This window comes from Cibotium barometz, chromosome 36 (genome assembly GCF_041138505.1).
Source record: "Cibotium barometz isolate CiBa-2024 chromosome 36, ASM4113850v1, whole genome shotgun sequence".
Classification (NCBI taxonomy): Eukaryota; Viridiplantae; Streptophyta; class Polypodiopsida; order Cyatheales; family Cibotiaceae; genus Cibotium; species Cibotium barometz.
The window spans coordinates 18410040-18429372 of record NC_141081.1 but is presented as its reverse complement, the minus strand read 5'-3'; the positions used below and the strand labels follow the sequence as shown (position 1 = coordinate 18429372).

At 40.3% G+C, this 19333-nt stretch overlaps 1 protein-coding gene across 1 annotated transcript in view; it reads right to left on the bottom strand.

The window, feature by feature from the left end:
• Nucleotides 1-14624: 14624 nt before the first annotated feature.
• LOC147617566 (uncharacterized) overlaps nucleotides 14625-19333 on the bottom strand; it is an 84554-nt gene continuing 79845 nt past the window's right edge. The window contains exons 4-6 of the mRNA XM_086775850.1: nucleotides 15378-15417; nucleotides 15133-15277; nucleotides 14625-14968 (exon numbers count right to left, since the gene is read on the bottom strand). Of these exons, the coding sequence (XP_086631976.1) occupies nucleotides 14849-14968; nucleotides 15133-15277; nucleotides 15378-15417 (305 nt within the window). The 3' untranslated portion in view covers nucleotides 14625-14848. The remainder of the gene's footprint in view (nucleotides 14969-15132; nucleotides 15278-15377; nucleotides 15418-19333) is intronic.

Genomic DNA, 19333 nt, shown 5'->3' with positions numbered 1-19333 from the left:
AGGAAAACCTTTGACTATAAAATTAACTAACAACACTATCTAAACCTTTGACCATAATACTCACTAAATGGTTTTCCCATAGTGCTTAGTACTATGGGAAAACCTTTGAGCACTACGGGAAAACCTTTGACTATAAAAGTAACTAAGTGATCTAATAGCATAGAATTAAAAAAAAACATGAAGCAATAAAAAATAAAAAAATTTCATTGTTGGTTTTATAAACTTGAGGAGCATCTCATAAACATTTGAGTTGATATCTAAAATGGATTGGCTACAATAAATCTAAATTCTTTTCTCTAAATTATTTGAGTAGTACAACACATGATTTCAATTACATGACTCACAAAAAATAAATTTCACATGAATGTGTTGACATATTTATTTCAAGATTGTATGTTCTAGTTTTTAGATTAATAAATGTATTAGATATTTGTCTTTTGTACAATCTCTTTTATATTTGGAAAAAGAAGCTACCTTTTTTGAGGAAAAACACTTATCTCTTAGTTTCGGATAGGTGAACCTATTTATACTCCATCTGATTTGGCTTTATGTTTTTGTGTGCCTGCACATGAAATCCCCTTTTGCTAAACTTAATGATGGGATTCCAACCTTTGCCCCCCTGGATGACCGTCATCATCCCGTATCTCCACATATGGTCTCCCATACCTATCATTCTTCCCTTCCCGGAAACCTTTGACTCAAAACCTTGCCTCTGAATCTACTCCAAATCTAATGTAGAGATTTGTGCATATGTTCCACTTTGTCTCCTTGACTCAAGAAAGTTTCATAGAGTTGGTAGCCAGTTAGGGCTGGCCTAGAAGCTTTTATATGGAGCACTCACTCCAAGGGGTGAATTTCATCCAAGGTGTGGAGCCAAGGGTGTAAGGATTAGTTTTTCAAGAAGAAGGATTCATGTTTGTGTTCACAGGTCTTTTTTTATTCTAAGGACCTCAAATGACTAACTTGTCACACCATCAATTCTAGTTCTCACCCAACAAACAGGGAATGACTTGACACTCACCGAGTGTCTTAGAATGCTTTCGTGGACACAAAGATGGTTTTTTTTCCATTGTAATCTCAATTATTTATGCACTACAAGAGTAATCATCTTGTAAATATTACTTGTTGTGTACAATTTTTTCACAAGGCATAACAAAGCTTGTTGATGGTCTATAAAGAACACAAACTTGTTTACCAAAAGGTAATGTTGATAATTTTCAACATCATGAACCATAGCCTATCCCTCTCTTTTCATGGTAGCGTAGTCCATCTTTGTATCATTTAATTTTTGACTTGTAACGAACACTTTGATAATCTAATTTGTACTCTCTAAGTTGTGCCAATCCACAACCAATAGCATCGATATGTACATGGAAAATGAGATCCCAATGCGGCAATCTTAAGATAGGCACACTAGCTAATGCCTTCTTCAATTCATCATATGTTTTCAGTAGTCCATTCCAAAACTATAGCTAAATAGTTTATATAATGGTCTAGCAATTTTAACATAGAACATAATGAATCTTCTATAGTATCCAACATGTTTCATAAAAGTTATATATGCACCTTTGTAGTTTGTTTATGGTGGAAATTCCAAAATCAACTTTACTTTGCTCTTGTTAGTGAAAATGCCATTCTTGGTGGACGCAATGTGACCAAGGATTACACCATGTTTAACCCAAAATTGGCATTTTAGAGGATTTAATGATATTCAATACAATCAACATTTCAAAGATACCTTTCTTAGGTAAGATAAATGATCTTCCCATCATAAATGGCCACAAAGATCATGAATGAAAATCTCAAGCCATTTTCAAAGGTAATCTTTATGCCCTATTATACATATATGATCCCAAATTATAGTGAGTATTATCTTATACTGATCTTTAGAGGTAATAGATATTTGATTGTAGCCTAAGAAGCCATCTAAGAAGCCATCTAAGAAGATGTAAGCTTCTTTTCATGTTACTCTTTCTAGCACACATGTTCAATGTATGCAAGTGGATAATTTCCTCTCCATGTAGTGGCATTAATTTTATTTAAATCCACACATACTCTAAGCTTTTATTCTTCTTTAGCACAATAATAATTGGTGACACTATTGCATTTATATGTATTCTTCTTTGACAGTTGTAGATATTTTGGATTTATTTGATAAGGAAATTATCTCCATGGTTGTGATCCTTCAGCGATTGGAATAGTATTATTCACCCATCAGTGCCCCTGTATCTGGTAACAAATCCCCCTTGGAGTGATGAAGTGAATATGTACATGGCTGGCTGATCAATCCCCGAAAGACAACAAGCCCAAAGCTTTGCAAAATGCTTCGAACTTTTCGTGAGGAAGTGCCTTCATGAACCAAATGTACCAAGCTATCATGAGAAGGCATTTAAATGTATCAAGGTGATCTCGCCTATAGAAAGTCTTTCCCCTCACATAGTGATAATGCACATTAATATGCTTAATGCAAGCATGAAACATGGGTTCCACATAACTGCCAAAGTGCTCTGATTGTCAGTAAAGATAACACTGGAGGAGTGCTATCCTACACCCAAATTATCCAAAAGGTGCTTGAGCCAAACCCATTCAACTGTCATTGTTGTAAAAGCTACCATATACTCAGCTTCATGTTGGAAGTGGCCACTATTAGATTCTTTTTGCTAAGCCATGATAAACATGATCAACCAAGACAAAAGCAAAAGCCACTAGTGGACACTCTAGTGTCATAACAACCAGCCAATCCGAATCACAAAAGGCATGTAGCTATGAATCAACCCCCACAATAAATAAGACAAGTGACTAAGTACCCTTTAAGTAGTGTGGAAAACCCATTCAATAACATGCCAATGCCTGGAACTTGGGCTATGCATAAACCTACTCAACTATGAGACCCCAAACTAAATGTATAATCTTGTATTGCACAAATAAATCAAGCATATGATATAATGTGGCACAAATAAATCAAGCATATGATATAATGTGGCATCAAAAATTCTCCAGGTTCTTGAAGACTAAGCTTGGCATGTCTTAACTGTTGTAGCCATAGGCTTATAGTCTTCAAGCAGAAACCTTCTAAGTAACTTCTGTAATATACTTACTTAGACTACAACAAAACAATGCCATCATCACACTTGATTAATTGAATAACCAAATAATAGTGCAATGGGACCCAAATTTGAGATCTCAAATGTATGTACCATGTAACTTAGCCTTAAAGGCTAAAATCTAATCCACATCAAGGCTTGTGAGAGCAACATGTCATCAACATATAAGAGGATGATCAAGAATAAATCTCAACTCGTCTTTACATGAGAGTACTCTTAGTTAGACTATTGCAAAATCCATGTGTAACCAAGAATGTATGTATCTTCTTGTACCATGTTGTAGAAGCATGCTTGAGGCCATACAAGGCTTCCTTAAGCTTACATACTTTGCTTTGTAATCCATCCATGATGTGCAGCCAAATTAATAATACACTTGCTGGTAGTAGTCATACGAGACGTGGGTGCAAAGGTCTCATAAAAATCAATCTCCTTCTATTTGGCATAACCCTTCTGTTGGGCATAACCCTTTATAACAACAAGCTTGGCTTTTTAACAATCTCAATACTACCATTAACTTTTTGTTTAAGCTTGTAAATTGATATCGTACCTATGAGTTTCTTGCCATATGGAAAATATCATTCTTGGGATTTGGCAAATCAACCAAATCCCAAGTGTCATGCTTGACTATGAATCATACTCATCGTACATGGTGTGCAACTAATGATCACGTTCATGTGCTTCTTCAAAAGAAAATGTTCCTCTTTATTACATGTACTGGCAATAAGAGAGTGATCCACAAATGAATTAGATCCATGATGAGAACATGCACGTGTTTGACTAGGCAATGGAACATCCAATTTTCTGTCACGTAATATATCTAACAACCATCTAGACTCATGTATGGCTATCTTTTTCTCATCCATCACTACATCATTCACTATGCCCTCATCTATGGGTTGGTATGTGAGCTAATCCATATGCTGATTTTCAGCCATTGGGGACTAATTTTCAGCTCTTTGATGAGCATTTGACTGCTCCACAAAAGGTTGTCCTAAACTCAACAAAGGCAAATAGATCCTATGAGCCTACATCTTGTTTTTCAAACATGTGAGCATACGCTTAATTGAGTTTTCCACAAAAACCACATCTCAACTCACTAAAAACCACATCTCAATTCACCAAAGACCGCATATCTACTCAACTCAGTAAAATCCACTTATTAGCTGGACGGTAGAGTCTATAGCCCTTGCTCTTTGAGTTGTATCCCAATAAAATACATTTTTCTACCTTATCCTTGAGCTTATGTCATTTTTGCTCTTACACAAGAGCATAAGCCAAATAACCAATAACTCACATGTGAGCCATTCTAGGCCTCATATGGCATGACATACTACAAGGCTTTTGTTGAACATTACGTAGCACACATAGCAGCCTCTAACCAAAAACCATGAGGTAAATTCTAGCCTTTGACCATGTATCATGGCATCACCATGAGAGTCGTGTTCGTTCTCTCAGCCACACTGTTTTTCTAAGGTGTGTAAGGCACTATGCACTGATGTTTTATGCTCTTTTAGCCATAAATGCTACAAAATCCTTTGGCATATACTCTCTACCCATGTTAGTACATAATGTACAAGCTTCTGACTAGACGCATTTTTTCATTCATTAACAAGAAGTGTCTGAAGCACATAAATACATCATCTTTACCCTTAAAGGATACAGCCAAGTATGCCTGCGATAGTGTCCCCATGAGATTGCATACATCACTATGCACAAGCTACAAGTTTTCGGTAGCTCTTAAGTATCTATCTTTGGGAAATGATGCTCATTGTTTCTTGCCAAAAAAACTTCCCTCACACACATGCTTCACTGGGGCCTCAAGCTCTGGAAACTTTGACACTAAGTACAACCTAGCCAACACCTTTTATTGGATATGAAAAGTTATTTGCACATGTCACACTATCACCTTAGTCCAAATGTTGTGAACATCGTAGCTATGACGTGATGTGTTGTCTAGCACCACTACTCACGAACAACTAAGCATCAGAGTCAGATACCGACATGCATACATCCACTGATGGATCAAAGCTACATTGCACCATAAAAGACCACTTGTCATGTGCATAATTTGCAACATCTTTCTTCTGAGCACTTGGTGCTAAAGCATCATTGACATTATGACTTCCTTCTTCTTCTCCTTTTCCAACCTATTTCAACACTCACATTGATGTAGTACCTAGGCTTCCTACAGCAATAGTTGCACTTACCCTTCTTCTTTTCACCCCCCCTTCTTGGCATCCTTGCCAGACGACTCGGCAGAATCAAGCTTGGGCTTAGAATCTCCCTATGAGTGGGCCTTACCCTTGCCTTGTTGATTCGTGATATAAGCTTAATTAAACATAGGGTACCTTAGCCTCATTGCGTACATGGTCCCAATCACCTCCGACCATTACTCAAAACAAATACACTTTCTGTGCTAAAAAAAATGCCGCCACACAATGCACTACAGACACTCATGAATGGCAACTTTGAGAGATGTCGAGTGACCCACTAATGGCAAAGACCTGAAAATGTATGAAATGACAAAGTGTAGGGATAGAAAAGTTTTATGGATGGAGTCTTGCTGACAAATAAGTCAGGTTTAGGAGTTGTTTGCATGCCAAAATTCAATGTTAGTACCACCGAAAGAGTGATCGAATACACCCCAATGCTTAGTACACGTCTATTTTGGTGAAGGCTGAAAATTTGTTTAGAGGCCCAAACAAAGTCTGACTTTGATGGTCTTTGGCCCAAACAAAGTCTGACTTTGATGATCTTTGGCTTGGGAGACTCGAGAGGCGAAGGGGAACACAATGTTGTAAAAACAGGTAAAAATGTTTCATTTTAAAATTCTACGTATGCTATAGTGGCGCCACCAACCGAGCTGTGCAACGAGGGGGAAAATTGCAAAAATCAAAAAATGATTTGGGGGTTTTCTTATTGGATGCTAGGTGAGCTACTCTGGGTATGTGGCTTGTTGAAGCAGACTAACGAGCTAGAGGCGATGGTGTGCTGATGGGTGGCGCTGGCGTCTACAGCCCATGGGCTTCATAAGAGGCTCAATTCCTTGCTAAGAGGGCCTGAGAGAGTACAAGGAAAGGCAACGTGAAATGTATTAGATAAAGTGCCAAAGTAAAATAAATATAAGTGAACCTTATAACTTAAATAAGGGCACGTTCACATGAATAAGAGCTTGGCCGGAAAACCGTTCTTATTGAGGGTAAAAAGTGCCTCGGATGGTCCTACTAGTATCACCCACAATCACTACCCTTGCATCTGGCAACAAATGGTTATGGGCCCACCATGTTTCTGTTGTGCCGTCCCCGTACATGTTCACTTCATCCCTCTAGGGGGGATTTGTTGTGCCAGATGTAGGAGTATCTATCTCAGAAATTTTCTGCAGCCTGGAGAGGATATCAGCATCCTTGATCTTGGGGAAAGGGAACTTCTTTCCCCAAAGCTTTTAGTCATGTGCACTTGCCCCCTTATTTTTCTTATAAAGTTCACTTATATTGTACTTTAGCACTTTATCCACAATACATTATAGTTTGTGCCTTTCTTGGTACTCTCTCACGATTATACTTCTATGTGTGTGTGGGTTCTTGTGCTTGGCGGCACCTTCTCTCCAACATGTATGAACAACTCCAAGTAAAAAGTACTCTCAATATATTTCCAAGCAAAAAAAAAAAGACTCCTTCAAAAAAAAAAATCTATAAGTTGAGTCTCATCAATGTTATATGACTTGAAATTATCCTTGAAACTTCGATCGGGATTTTATTCATTCTTTGTTTCAATATCTTTTTTGCTTCGTTTTCACTTGAGCATCACTCTATTCCCATGCGTCTTCATGCAGAGTTGGAAACTCTTGGTTCTGCATATTGCTCTTTGAGATTTACAAGATTGTTCACTGAAGGTACTAAGTACATTAACATTGAAGTTCATTTCCTAGTCCTTTGAGAACTTAGCCTCTACTTGTCCATATGATACTCCTTCATGATCATCCCTAGAGCACTAAACTAAATGATACTCCTTCACGATCATCCTAAGTTGTCTCATAAATGGTATGTGACTTAAAATTATCACCAAAACTTAGATCAGACTTTTATTCATTCTTTGTTTAAGACAAGATCCTTTTTGCTTTGTTTTTCACATGATTGCCATGTGTCTTTGCGCAAATTTGGAAACTCTTGATTCTTCAAATTGCTCTTAGAGATTTGCAAGATTGGTGAAGGTGTCATTTCCCTATCCTTTAACTCTTCATGTATTTCGGTTCTTTAGATTGATCTTTCAGATTTTCAATATCGATCACCGAAGGTGCAAGTACATGAACATTTGAAGTTCATTTCCCGGTCCTTTGAGGACTCATCATGTATCTAAAAGCTTTAATTTATTATAACCATTTATCATATGTCACTATGCTTCTCAAAAGATTGTTTCATTTTTTCTTCAACCAGCGCTCAAACCTCATTGCAAACCCTGTGAATGATGAATCAAATGATTTACTATCTAACAAACTACATGAGCGCTATAATCTACATTAGCATCATAACTCATTTTTGCACTCATCATGTTTATAGACACACGTGCATCTTTATATCTCCTTCAACATCCAAGTACTTCATACCGATGTAACATTGGGCATAACATCGATTGTTAATAATAGATGCATTCAAATCTCAAAGATTTGGAAGTGGTTTAATATGTAATCTCCGCATCAACAATTTATTTTCATGACATGAATAGGTGTTCTATTTGTAGTTATCAAAATCTTCTCCAAAAGACTCTCTGCACATAGGATGTGTTTTCCATCTATTTAAGTCAACCTTCACTATTTAGCCCTCCTTTCTTAAGTACACTTGATTGGTAGATACACCAATCTAGAGTCCCACATAAGCTATCGGCCTAGAATAACATCATATGAATCAAGTCGCTTAAGGGTATTCATCACCACACAAGTGTGATCATAAGTAAAGAGAAAACCTTGATTTTCAGATCAAAAAGTATTTCCATTTGTCTAGCAATAGTCCCATCAACAACCATCTTTATAATCAGATTTGTTCTTTCCTATGGAGATTTGTCACATTTCATTGTTCCCAATTGTTCATAGTAACAATATTGCATCAGTGCCTCCATCTAAGATTGTGGTGGCTCCCTAACCCTTGAAAACAACAAGCAAATAATGCATTCGTGTTATCTTTTTCAAGATTAATGATCAAAATATTGGCCAACCACTATCCTTGAAGTTTAATTACATTGTTTTCTTGTGAGGAGGAGTTTGTTCATTGGTAACTTCGTTTCGTACTCTCAAATTACCAATCTTTCACATATTCCCAAATACTTGGATTCCCATGGAACAATGTCCCAATAGGCGTTTTGGTTTCAAAAGATAAGAAAGGTGACAAACCAACAACTTCTTTTGGATAAGCTCTTTCCACGGACTCATATTCAATGTGTTCTAATGAGTCAGGTTTCTCCACCTCTTCCAAAGGTGCATGCTATTCTTCATCAAACTTGGACAGCGATTCAAGCACTGAACTTCCCTCTCTGATGAACTTCCCTCTGATAGCTTGTTCAATAATTTGATTAGGTGTATCTATATATTTTGAAGTCTGTTGGGTGACCTAGCACCCTTGTGCTAGCCTTCAATCTAGCTTAAATGTATTGTTGTAGAACCCTTGCTTTCAATCTAGCATCGAACTTCTCTTAGCACTCTTGCACCAAGTTTGTAATTGCTTCCACTAATTAGCTTAGCTCTTATTTAGGATTATGATATTCTCCTTTTCCATTGCCCTTTCTTTTTGAGTAGTATCCGCTTTTGGCATTCACCCACAATCTATTTAATCTTCACTATTAAATCTTTCTCGAGAGGATTAGAGAAGGTAGTAGTAGTTTCTACATGAGAGCCACTTTGGACAAGAACTCTATTATCATTTTTAGCAAACTTCTTCACCCTTCTTCTTCTTCTCATGGGTTTTGAGGTACTCGTTATAACCATAGCTCTTGCATGCTTTGCTTGCAACTATGTAAGTGCTAGCAAAGGAATTGCATTTACTCGTCCTTTTTTAGCACTAAGAATAAATATTGATAGTAGTTGCTAGATCACTGGAAAATCCTTAAGTAAAGGAATTGCATTTACTCTTCCTTTTTAAGCATTTACTCTTCTTTTTGGAGCACTGAGAATATTGATAGTAGTTGCTCGATCATTGGAAAATACTTAAGCAATATTAATCCCACACTTATCACATGATATAGCCATCGAGGCACCTGCCTGTTAGGAAACTCTGAAACTTTATGTGGTCCTTGGAAATGGTAGCGTTAAAGAGTAGCTCTTCGTGTTATTGACATTATATCCTTACCCTTGGGCTAAATCCCCGCTTGTTGGAACATCAAAATCAAAACTCCTTAATGATCCCAAAATAGCTTTGGTAAAGAATCTTGGGTTTCTTCTACCAATGGGAATTTGGTTCTTAACTTCATGACCCAAATTCTTCAACCAATACATGGTTGATTTGAGCACAACATCTCGCACTGGCTGATGTGTCATTTGGTTTCGCTATGGCTTGTCTCAAGTTGGAGGAGGTAAACTAACGGGTGCTCTTTGCTTGGTAAGGCAAGCCATTAGATGCTCTAGGATAACGACATGAAATGCTATCATAATTGCCCCATCACAAATAATGTAGTGCGCACACAATATAAGTTTCATCTTTACCTTAAGTAAGGACATTATGAACTTGAATGATTATGGTGGCAACAGCAGATGACACACCACACTAGATTTCTAAGAGGATAGAGATGTCTATATCCTGCATCTTTTTGTGTATCGTCCACTTTAATTTTTGGACCCATTTTCTCCAACAAAGCTACACTTAGCTTGTCTAGAGACATCTGAGCAATGGCTTGTTATTTAAGGAAGTGGATTAGGGATGCTTGGGTACCTTTTAATATACAACTGAGAAAGTCTTCACAATGCTTCCTAGCTTTATCGCTCATATTATCATTTAATTGGATATTTAATCAAGATCTTCTTACCTTAGTCTTGCCAAAACTTGTCGTTGACTTTGAGCATTTTTGGGATTAACCATATTTCTCAAGGAGGGAGAAGAAGAAGAAGAAGAAATGTGAGACTCCTACCCCTTAATAACTCTATAAATCTATAGGAAAAACTACTCTAAGGGTAGAGCATCTGACACTTGAGGCCTCATATATCAATATCCTAATATTGGACTATCTAGTATCTTTTACATATAGCTGAACTAGAATAATCCTTGCGACGTAAGGAATTGAACATGATTCCTCTAGGTAAGTATTCCCTTTATAATGCTCACATGTCGGACCCATCCGACGAGACGACTCCTCGGGAGATGTCCTATCTCCTTGATTATGAAGACAACCATTCTACCATAATCCATCGGGCAAGTGGTTGCTTGGGCACCAATTGAGAATGTAATGGGTGGTAAGGCTAGTGGTTTCTTGAGCACCGAGAGCATAGGTTATGGTGCCAAGTTTCCCTAGCACCAACAATGGGTTGTATCATTGTTGGTGCCAAGTTTCCTTGACACCAACAATGGGATGTATCATGGTTCTCATGGGGCTAGCAATTTGAACAATACCTTTATTGTCTAGGCCTCAACATCATCAAACACTCCATACTTGTATGGTTTCGGTATCAGATTGCGCACCAAATCATACAAGCAACATCTATAGGTCTATTGCCTTGTGGCAACACTCATTAAAGATGTAGTGTCTAGACCTACAAAGATGATCATGAAGCCTCTCTCTTTTGAGACTAATCATAAATCGATTAATGAGCGATGAGTCCTCTCATTGAGGACTCCATTTCATGTGGGGATACTTAGTTCTAACAATATATTCCCACATTGTTTCGCCCTCCTCTTGCTTGAGGTTATATATTTGTGCAATGCCGCTCCATCTGGCTCGACTAGGCAAGAATCTCACAATGAAAGTGTATTTCAAGACCTCGTAGTTTGCCTTTTCAAGTGGGTTTAGTAACCTAAACTGCTAGCCCGCTTTCGAGGCAAAGTTCAAATGGATAGATCTTGGTGGGATCATCAATCCTTCCCATGGCCTCACAAATCTGATCAAACTTCTCTAGGTACAGAATGGGACCTCCAGTTCTATCAAATTCGATCATCATTCTTGAGATGTAGATTGGCTTTGTTTTGCCCAACTCTAAGCCTCTAGTTGCTTTATTGATTGCAACCTCCCTTCCCATTTCAAACGCCATCCTAAGTATATCTTTTGCATATTTACATGGCAGTGGGCCATAAGGGAGTGGTTACACAAAACCCTCTCTTTTATGGATTTGGAATTTCTTGCCCCATGGGATTGTGTTGTGCAGTTTCCAATGGCACTTGGCCTATGATGTCTACCTCACTTTGAGGCTGCAAGCTCGCTCAGTGACCAAGGACGTGTTATTTGAATTCCCTTATCAATCCCTTTGGTTTGAGGTAGTCCTAGATATTGACTCTTTACTCTTCCATGTGTTCTCTGTTCCTCGTCTAAACGGAGAACTAGAACTTGGTTCCGTCTGAACGGAGAACTAGAACTTGGTTCCGTTTGAACGAAGAACTAACACAATTGCACTTGGAGGTTCTTCCTGTTTTTTCACATTGATAGATTAATACAATAGAAATATTTAGGTGTATTTTCTTAAGGGAAAGTCCCAAGCTTTTGAAAAGTTTAAGGAATAGCTTGCATTGGTTGAAACTAAGAGACATGAACAAAATTAAAGCAATTCAGAACAAATCGAGGATAATTCATGTGTGATAAATTCTAGGGTTTCTGAAAAAAAAAGAGGCATAAAGCGACAGCTCACTACTACTGCTCACTCTACAACAAAATGGCGTTACAAAGCACAAGAATCACGCTATTGTTGAGATGGCAAGAAGTATGCTTAATGACAAGCATCTACCTAAATAATTTTGGATTCAGCCAGTTAAACATGGCTGTGTATATTCTTAACAAGAGTACATGAAAGGTCGTCAAAGGGATAATTCCATTAAAGGTCTATTTGAATAAGAAACCTTCAACTGCACACTTGAAAGTTTTTGGGTGTGAATGTTATGTACATGTTCCCAATGATCAGAGGACCAAATTAGATGCCAAAAGCCATAAATGCATCTTCTGAACTCACGCCATAGAGTCAAAGGGATATCGCCTTTATGATCCTCAAGCAAAGAAGATCATAGTGAAACGTGATGTTGTATTCCATGAACAATCACGTCAGATGAAGGAGGAGCTTCTTTCTACTCCATCATACAACAAGGAAATCAACAAAGCAACACAATCTCCACATGCAACACAAGCTTCCTCGCATTCTCATGGAAGACAGCCCATCCCATTTCCTATGGACATGGATTTTGAAGATGAAGAACAAGAGCATGATGTGCCACAAAAAGGTAAGACATTCCCTAAGTGGGTAACTTTTGGCTGGAGTGGAACCTCCATCCATCAAGGATCTGCCTAAAGATGTTCACACAGATCCAAAAGGTTAGAGAAGCAAAATAGGACTTGGAAGAATCTTGTGAAGTTTTCTCTTATGACAGAGGTATGCAAGATTCAAGAGCCTACCACCTTTGTTGAAGCACAAGGGGATGGCAACCATGCAAACAGAATATGACTCCATCCTGAAAAATCACACTTGGGACCTTGAAGGCCTTGAGCACTCAAGGTGAGCACCGATGATGGTTGACAAGCAAGTCCACGCAGTGCTACCACAGACCTTGGTCTTGCATGAATGAACATTCTCTTGTGATAGAACCCCCTCTTAGTAGAAGCTAGAACTAGGTCGCCCAAAAGGTCCGAGAAATTGGTAACTTGATCTCCAAAAATACAATCCACTTAGTGTTGTCCTACTCCCGCTCGGGGACAACACTTGGGAGGAAAAGAGACTACCACTCCAACGTCCGTGAGAGTGAGGTGGGAGTAGTGAAGAGGACACATACGGGGAGGAGCCCCCCACAGACTAAGGGGCTTGAGTCAATCAAGAGGCATCAAGGAAAGAGTAATCCACCGAGTGCTTCAAGACACGAGGTGAGGCACCAATTGACCTAGGAGAGAGCATCGATACTGAAGAAGAGCAAATGAACATCTCAACTTGTGCCACGGAGGAGGTGGTCAAGCCCCCCAAGCCAAAGCGGGGGGGACGGGGGGGGGGGGAATGTGGATGAGGAGCCAAGGGAGCCGTCACAACAATGTGTTGAATGTTTCTTATCTCATCAAGCATATTATGATCAATGTGGTTTGCTTGAGGAACCATTAGCTCACGCTCTGCAATCTCGAGGACATGACGTCCACTATGACGGCTATGTCAACTGCAAGCGAGCCAATTAGGAGTCTCACTCCTAAACCGTGTCTACTATCGCTAGTCATAATAGCGGCATCCTTTGAATAATGCCATATTTGTTCGTCCCCAAACATCAGAATGCACCATATCTAAAGGACTTTGACTTGCACTCTTTGCCTCATGAGGAAATGCATTCGGTGGAGGGATACCCCCTACGGATGGTGAACGTAAAACTACAGAGAATGGTAGAAGTACAAGCCCAAGGGTGTACCTCCTCATATGAAGGGGGTCCATTTCAAGAAATGAAATCATATCACTAGACAATCGCTCGAGCAACGAGGAAAGCTCCCAAAGCTCCCACCACGTGGCCCATCTTGGGGCTTTAACACTGCCCAAACAACCCTAAAAACTTGACCGGCCTGCTACCAACGTACTTGCCAATCAGTGTTGTGGCTTCAAGAGCAGCCACAGAAAAGGCAAGGAGCTGGTGGTCCCGTATCTATCCCCGGACTAGCCTGCTACCGATGTACTTGTCAATCAATGTTGCGGCTTCAAGGGCAGTCCACGTCCGAAAGCTGACAGCTGCTGGCAGTCTAAATGGAGCGGCTGACGTAGAGTTCCTTAAGGAGAAAGCCGACAGACGCGTGAAAGCACAGAGTACCAACGAGGGCGGGAACAGACCATCTTTATGCAAGCCCTTCAAAAGTGCATCATCAATCACAAACTAACTCCTCTCCACGTGGGGTCCAAACCCCTTCAAAGAAGATCCTCGCATTCAATAAGAGGATTTCTTGCACCGACTATTGACGAGCACCAAAAGGCTAGAATGCATATTTATATTAACGAGAAGTGGGCCAAGCACGCTAGGTTGGGCCCATTTGTTGCATCTGAAAGGTGGTCCATGTGTCCTAGTCAGAGATATTTCCAGCTGAAATCCTGACCTGCAGGTTTTTACGCACAAGCTTTGCCAACTCAACCTACTGTTTTTGGTTGAAAATCTTTTACTTTCCTTTACAACCCGACCTCTTTGCGATCCCACTGTACAGAAAAAGAACCCCACCGAGTACAACCCCCGGATAACGCTAAGCAACAAACAGACCCAACCTAGATCTAATCTTAGCCAGTGAAGCAAGGGGATCGAGACTTGGATTACTTCCACGAGGCATTAAAAGCTCCTACGACAAGATTCCATATGAGTACAGTAAAAGTTCCTGAAGGAGAACGAAAAGGAACATGCTCAAAATGCTTGTAAGATATATATTATAAAAATGTCAAGGAGAATTTCAGAAAAAAATGCTAATATGGCCATGGGCATATGTTACTGCAGTATGGCATGATTGGCAATACCTAGCCACTTGTGCAACTAATATGCCACTTTGATGGAAGAAATTGCCATCAAGGAAGTAACACAAACTCGGGATTTCAGTTATATCACTACACTAGTTACAAAATAATATGCCTATGCTGCAATAGCAGAAACTAAACTTGGTTCAAGACCCCAGTTGATGATTGGCCACCCTCGCTTCTCAGCAAGCCCTTGGAGGCGTGCATCTGGATTGACTACATGCGGATGGCCTACCTGTTTTTACACACATCAAAAACAAGATAAAACTCTTCAATCAGAGCAGAGCAGAAACCCGAGTAAAGGAAAATCATCAATGCAGCTACGCTGGACATTCTTTGTAAACAAGACACCCCAATTCCGGCCTTCATGAAGTAGACAAGATAATCAGCAAGACTTACAATTTCAAGCATTGGTAAATCAGCCACACTGTCACCAAATGCTAGGCTGTCATTTAGAGAGATTCCATGTTTTTTTGCATATTCTCTTACTCGATCTGCTTTCTCCGCATTACTTGAGGCCATGCCTTTCAGCTTCCCAGTAAATCTGCCGCAAAAAGAGCCATGTAGACAGAAAGGGACTATGTGGCAATCAGAATTTCGACACACAAAGAATGTTTATGGATGAACAGACGGTGATTCCATACCTCCCATTCTCTTCAACCAGCTCTGCTGCATATACAAAATCTGGAATCACAAATTCAGAACAGCTGTAACTACCCTGTTCCACGTGTGAAAACAACATCTTGCCCACACACCCTTCTCCTATGTTTACCACTAAACACAAGTTACTGAGACATGCTATACTGCAAGCAAAGGAAACCTGCGTCTTCGCACGTAAAGAGAAATTGCCTCGATAAACAGACGTCTCTCAATAAAATTATGGGAAGGGGGCTTTGGTTTCTAGTGCAGAGTCCCTCCTTTTTGACTCAATTGTCTGACCGCTACTTGTTAACAACTTTTCGGGCAGCCTCTACATCACTACGTTGGACCTTGATTTAGAGATTGCAGGTCATGACAGTCCCATATCAATCATTCTCGCATGACTTGTACACCCCCCCGTCCCTCCCCTCCTCCCCCACAATCCACACATGCCTCATTTGAGCCAGTCACTTCCATACAAAGGGCTTGATAAGGGCAAGCTGCAATCCCAAACAAGAGTAAACAGCTGTTGGTATGTGAGACAACACATGGCCTCTCCACATACTTTCCCACCATTTCATTTAAGGGCAACCTCACTCACTCCCTAGAGAGAAATGCAGCCGTCAGTGACGACATCAGACAAGTAACCATCTATAGGACATAGATACAACCAAAGATCCTATCCCCAACAGAGCTTGTACACATATCAATTCCTTGCACTCACAATTAATGGGTTTATCCTGAGACAGATACTTGGGAACTCATGGGTCGGCTGATTTCAGATCTCCATGCGCTAGAGGGCAGTATCCTCTAACAAACTCCACACTAAAGAGAGAGAGAGAGAGAGAGAGAGAGAGAGAGAGAGAGAGTTATATTAACGTCTTCAAAAGACCCAAAGGGTCTATGAGACCAAAATGCTGTGTACATAGTGTCCATGAAATCTGGTCATGGATGAAATAAGATAAAGCAACAGTAAACTAAAACTGAAAACTGAAAGCTAAGATCTCAAACTCTGAGATTATACAAGATGATGGGATATGGGAGAGCTGAATAAAAACAGTCAATCAAAAGAAGGCTAGACATGGCGATAGTCAGCCCCTCTCTGGAGTGTGCATGCCCGATCTGATGCGACTCCCATGGGCCTGCTGTGAGAGAGAGAGAGAGAGAGAGAGAGAGAGAGATTTTTCAAGGTCTACAAAAGATCAATGGGTCTATGAAACCAACATGTTTTACAAAAGCCCCATGTGTAGATTGTCAACATGGTAACAAAAAAGTACTAAAAATGAAATGAAAAGGAGACCTGACTGCTATGCAGGTCTCGGAACTGAAAATCCCAGAGCAAAATGGCCATAGATACTCGGGGAATGTGTCCAGGATCTCCTCATCCAATGTGTTATGTCCCAGGCTAATCAAGCTTAAGACATTCGGGTTATGTTAAACATGGCTTGGGGTTAGGTAGCTTAAGTGGGGGTTAGTAGTTTTTTACAGACATGACTCCACATGCAAAGTCCCTAGCATCCTATACCACACCAATACACACCCGTCTGGTGTAAGCACGTAGTCTCAAAACCTCGAATCAGGGTCTAAGGAGCTCTCTCTCAAATTGACTCATAAAGTCACTTAAGCCAAGAGTCAAATAAAGCACATGTCTCATAAAAGCTCCTAACCCCCACTTAAGATGCCTAACCCCAAGCTATGGTTAGCCTAACTAACCATGATTAGCCTTGGGATGTAACATACTTCCCCCCTTAAGAACCATTGATGTCTTCAGACTACGCACTCACTCCCATGTAGCCTCAACCTCAAACGGTCCCTTCCATTTGATCAAGTGCTCAACTCGGATGGTATACTGTCTAATAGGTTGATCCAAAACCAACCCAAATTCTTCCATAGGAATATACCTAGTCATGTCATCAAGGTTAGGGATCTCCTCCACTGGCATAATCTCATCACCTTCACCAAGATGTTCTTTCAAAAACGATTGACGTAAAACACAAGATGAATCTTGATTCCAAGAGGTAGTGCTAATTGGTAAGCCACATCACTAATCTTCTTTGCGATTTGATAAAGACCACAACATCGAGAAGATGGTTTGTAATGCTTGCCACTCCTTATTGTCTTAGAGTCCTTAAGAGTCCACATGCCCTCGCGTAAGACTTTCAGGGGTCCCTCGGTGGTTAGAGTGAGCACTCTTTAAGCTTTCCCTTGCAATTTTCAGCATATCTTCCATATCCTACGAGAAATCCACTGCTAATTGCAACTTGACAACACCCCCCCCCCCCCCCCCCGCGGGGGGGCACGGTACCTCTACGGCAATTGATAAGCATAAAATGGGCTAAAACCAGTAGCCCCATGCTTACTACTGTTATAAGCAAACTCAAACTATGGATGATACCTTTTCCATTCAGACTGCCTCTTGGAAACATATGCCCTTAGCATATCCTCCATGGTCTGGTTCATCATTCAAGTAGGACTCTGGCAGTGACTGTAATCTCCTTGATACAAGTTCCTTTTCAGGAATAACCTCAAGTTGTTTGCAACTTTAAGCTTCAAGCCATATATCCAAGATATAATCATTGTTGGCTAGAAGGGAAGATAGCCTGCACACACACACACACACAACCTCAAGCACAGAGAAACGTGAGTGCTTGAAAAGATGTACTCAATAATGATATGAAATGAAAGTACAAATGAGTACTAAAAGGCCTAGGGCTAAGTGCCCAACACACATAAGTGTGTTCACACGCGAAAAAAACCTAGGCCCAGTCACAGGAAAAAGTGCCCGTGAGTAAGTTGGGTTCACACCTGAACTAGCCAGGAGTGGACATGACCAACAAACCCCCCTCAAGTGAATGGCGTGAACGGGTAGCAGCCATAGTAGCAACAGAACGGGAACGGGAACGGAACAAAAGCACCACCAGGGGAACGGGAACAAGAAAAAGGGGGAATGGGAACGAGGGGGAACGGAAACAGGGAACGACCTAGATAAATCCTAGAAATGACGATAAATCTTAACATACAATGCTCATTTATATAACCAAATCAGAGACACACTAAAGTCTAGTGCACCATAATTTGCATGGCTAGATACTAACACTGAACAGATCTCACAAGTCAAAATAAATTAGCCCACATCATACATGACATAAGTGACAAAAAGCACAAAATGTGGCCCACATGGCACAGCCTAGATAAAAGAAACAATCCAAGTCCAAAGTCCAAGCCTCAAGGTGACATGCACATTGCAAATAGTAAGGAGATATCATGCATGGCTACTGCCAGTGATGCCATCAAGGAGACTATCATCTATGTCATCCAAGAAAGCCATATCATCAAGACCAACATCTGTAGCATCCAAATCTTCAATCCCATCCTGACCAGGATCTGCAAGTCTATGTGTCTCCTCATCATCCGAGGACTCCTCATCAAGCAATATAAACTTCTCTGGTTTGGGAGATGCCATATCACCAAGCAAGCGCAAATTAGCACTTACAAAAATCAAGTCATTGACTTGTTTTGTCCCAAATTTGTTCCTCTTCTTGGATGCAACATGGCCGAACACACTCCATAGCTGCTCAATCGGAGAGGAGCTTGCACCTTGAGACAAGATCCTTACTGCCAATGATTGAAGCTGTGGTGTACGAGCCCCATAATCCTCCCACCATAAAGCAGCCCCTATCTTAAACCTCTCTCTCTGAGCATCAGCCGATCCAAACCTTCCCAACTTGCTGCGATAAAATCCAAGTTGGTCTTTCACCAACCTTCGTATATCTGCATCACGAACCTGCCTAGAAAGCACTGTCTCCCAACCATCCATCACCTCATCATCGGCCTCTTGTCCACATCCTTGGAACTCGGGATCCAAGACATACGCTGCAGCATGCATAGGAGAATGATAACCATTCCATCGTGCTTCACATAATTCTCGAACCCATGCATATTTCTCATCAGACAAGCCCAT